General features: G+C 43.8%; 1 protein-coding gene across 3 annotated transcripts in view; it reads right to left on the bottom strand.

The window, feature by feature from the left end:
- gmeb2 (glucocorticoid modulatory element binding protein 2) overlaps positions 1–3,058 on the bottom strand; it is a 17,686-nt gene extending 14,628 nt beyond the window's left edge. The window contains exons 1-3 of one of the 3 annotated variants that reach the window (XM_042097488.1): positions 3,040–3,058; positions 2,096–2,139; positions 878–1,043 (exon numbers count right to left, since the gene is read on the bottom strand). In XM_042097488.1, the coding sequence (XP_041953422.1) occupies positions 878–1,011 (134 nt within the window). In that variant the 5' untranslated portion in view covers positions 1,012–1,043; positions 2,096–2,139; positions 3,040–3,058. Of the gene's footprint in view, positions 1–877; positions 1,044–1,658; positions 1,927–2,095; positions 2,372–3,039 lie in introns of those variants that run through there. The other 2 variants (XM_042097490.1, XM_042097489.1) reach the window with 2 other exon arrangements.
- Positions 3,059–3,406: the final 348 nt, after the last annotated feature.

Genomic DNA, 3,406 nt, shown 5'->3' with positions numbered 1-3,406 from the left:
TCACTGCATTACACTGCATTACACTGCATCTTATGCTTCAGCTCACTACTGCATTACACGACATCTTATGCTCACTGCATTACACTGCATCTTATGCTCACTGCATAACACTGCATTACACTGCATCTTATGCTCACTGCATTACACTGCATCTTATGCTCACTGCATTAGACTGCATCTTATGCTTCAGCTCACTACTGCATTACACGACATCTTATGCTTCAGCTCACTACTGCATTACACTGCATCTTATGCTCACTGCATCTTATACTCACTGCATTACACTGCATCTTATGCTCACTGCATCTTATGCTCACTGCATTACACTGCATCTTATGCTCACTGCATCTTATGCTCACTGCATTACACTGCATCTTATGCTCACTGCATTACACGACATCTTATGCTCACTGCATTACACTGCATTACACTGCATCTTATGCTCACTGCATCTTATGCTCACTGCATTACACGACATCTTATGCTCACTGCATTACACGACATCAGATGCTCACCGCATTACACTGCATCTTATGCTTCAGCTTACGATGGGACATGAGACCCGATATGTTAGTCTGAGTTTAGCGGAAACACAAAGGAGAGAGAGGACACAGAAGTCTGCTTCAGCTTACGATGGGACATGAGACCCGATATGTTAATCTGAGTTTAGCGGAAACACAAAGGAGAGAGAGGACACAGAAGTCTGCTAGCTCAGCTGTCTCTCCTTCCTTGTTAAGTGTTAGAACCAGGTGACCATGTGTTATTGTGTTAATATCTCAACAAGCCCATATATGGGCGGCTAGGAGCCTGTTTCCTCCGTGTGCTGCGGTGTGCGGTTTGGCGTTTGTGTTGTGCTGGTCGCCGTGGACACACTCACCCAGGTTGTTCCAGCTCCGTGGTGACCAACACACTCTCCTTGTCCTCCTCCACAGCATCGCCTTGTCCTACACTGTCTGGTGTTGTCACGACAACCACCTCCTCTACATGCATGTTGACCTCGGACGATGCCATTGGTCAGGCGGCCTGTTGCTGGTCCGCCCACACTGGAATTACACAGGACAGGAATTTAACCTACTCTAACTGTGTGTGTGTGTTTGTGTGTGTCTGTGTTGGGTGTGTGTGGTGTGAGATCTGTGGATGTAGAAGGGAGGCACTGCTCTAACTCTGTGTGTGTATGTATTTTCATCAGGCATAGAGCACTGTATCGGGCACAGGTGTGTGTGTGTGTGTGTGTGTGTGTGTGTATTTTCATCAGGCATCAGTACAGGGCATAGAGCACTGTATAGGGCACAGCACTGAAACTAAGAGTATCGTTCAGTACAAGATAGCAACGTTTTTATGAGTTAGTCTGTGGGCACAAAGGCTTGTGTGTTTAGTTTCCATCTGGTAGTTGGGTCTACAACCAAGCAGGACAAATACTACATTGTCTCTAAATTATGGTCAGAAGGCCAACAAGTCAAACACATGCACCACTTTCATGACCCACTTATGCGAAAGTTGTCAATTACCAGAGACTTTTTCGTAAGGGGAGTCATTACCATAGAGTTGGTAACGTTAGCTTCCAGTTAATCAAAGGCAAACATCGGCAAAGCTAATCTGCAGCTAAAGTGACATATTGTCCAGTGGAGACAATCTGAGCATGACAGATGTAAACATACTGTGCAATGCAGCGGCACCAGTAGGTCCACCACCCGATCAGAAACATTTCTTTGGAAGGTAGTTAGCTAGTTGGCTAGCTAGCATAGTCTCTGCAACTTCCACTCTTTTCACTTTCGGTCGGTTGGTTGACTGTTTTTAAAGCACACATTTGGGTCATAAATTAGCAGGTAGTGGAGCCCTGAAGTTGAACGACAACACGAGCGCGTCCTCGGTAGTGTACGCTCCCGGTAGATTATGGCGAGCTCACGCAGATGTACGGACGCACGTTACGTTGGCGCAAGGAGGCCGACGGCAACGTTATCCGGCTGCGTGCAATGTTGATATTTGGCTGAGGTGGTGTAAGGGCAGTATAACTCTTTTAATTACCAGCCCAAACTGTTACAAACAGCCCTATAACAGATCTATCGACATAGCGTTCAGGATTACGAACTCTTACCGTTAGACTTTGCGATGTCTCTGCGTTAGCCACTTTATTTGGATCTGTTTGAGGATCAGAACAACAATGTTAAATTGCGCATGTGCAGAATGACGAGTTGCTGTAAAGAAGCCGTTGTTGATATAATTAATTTCATGCAATTGCCATTGTTGACAGGCTACAAACGCAACCAGTGTAGCTATCACCCCAAACAATGTGCAACTGTGTGAATGACAAAGAGAGTTTTCATATTCTCAAAAAATGATTTGCAGTTCCTTAAGACGGACAGCGCATGCGCTTCAATCTGAACATCCCGCGCCAAGCACAGTAGGCTACCCTATGAGGCTACCAGAGAGCAGCAGCCTACAGTGTCTGTAAAAAGTATATAATGCAAAACAAGTGATAAATATAAGATAAATAGCCTATAAAAATGCATTGCTTTCACTTTGACATTAGGCTAGAGAGGGGAATTATGGAATCTTCCAGAATTTGAAAGTGTGAGGTTATAACAAGACCTGTATCTGAAGGAAGCAAACTGCATGGCTTCATGTTCCCGGTAGCGTCAAATCAGTGGGCGCGTTCGACTTCTTCCAGCGTTGTGTCTGGCTGAATGTGAGGCATGTTTGTATTGTAAGATTCAGCCAGATCTGCGCAGCACTGCGTCTGCTGTTGTGACGCTACTCCCTCATTTGTGAGCTGCCAATGGACCTTCAAATGGACACTCAAACATTCTTAACGTAAAAGAGCACTCTGGCTTATTCCTTAAAACTTGCATGTTATGTTAGGGTTACGGGAATACATTTCCCAGGTAGCCTAAAGACATGGGTCTAATATAAACAGTTATTTTACGCAGTTCATGCTTGCACGTAGCCCAACGCCTATGCATTTGTGCTAGTCTATTATTTAAACTCATTGGCAAAGTGATAACTTCACCATTAACATATCCTGGAAAAAGCTACACTTACCCCAATAATATTTGAATGACAATATAAAAATGAGTATAAAAATGTTTATCCTGAGTTGCCTACATCTCGTAACAGTGCGTCTTCAGTTGTGCTTCATATTTGCCTCTCCTCATTACCAATTTGCAAATGATGGTGAATAACTACACATTGGCTATTTCATAATATCTTTATTCTAATTATGTTGTATTATGTATGCGTAATGCGTTTTAAATAGTGTGCGATTTTTAGACAATGCATCCCCTCCTTAGGTTGGCAGGGAAAATAACCCATTTTCCTATATGCGCCAGGTCGGAAAATAGGGCCATGCGAAAATTTTGTTTCTGTATGGTTGCACACCTTTATGATGTAAAAAGAGTGTAATTCTCCA

Source organism: Alosa sapidissima, chromosome 7 (genome assembly GCF_018492685.1).
Source record: "Alosa sapidissima isolate fAloSap1 chromosome 7, fAloSap1.pri, whole genome shotgun sequence".
Taxonomy (NCBI): Eukaryota; Metazoa; Chordata; class Actinopteri; order Clupeiformes; family Clupeidae; genus Alosa; species Alosa sapidissima.
The sequence above is the reverse complement of the archived record's forward strand: the minus strand, read 5'-3'. Positions and strand labels throughout refer to the sequence as shown.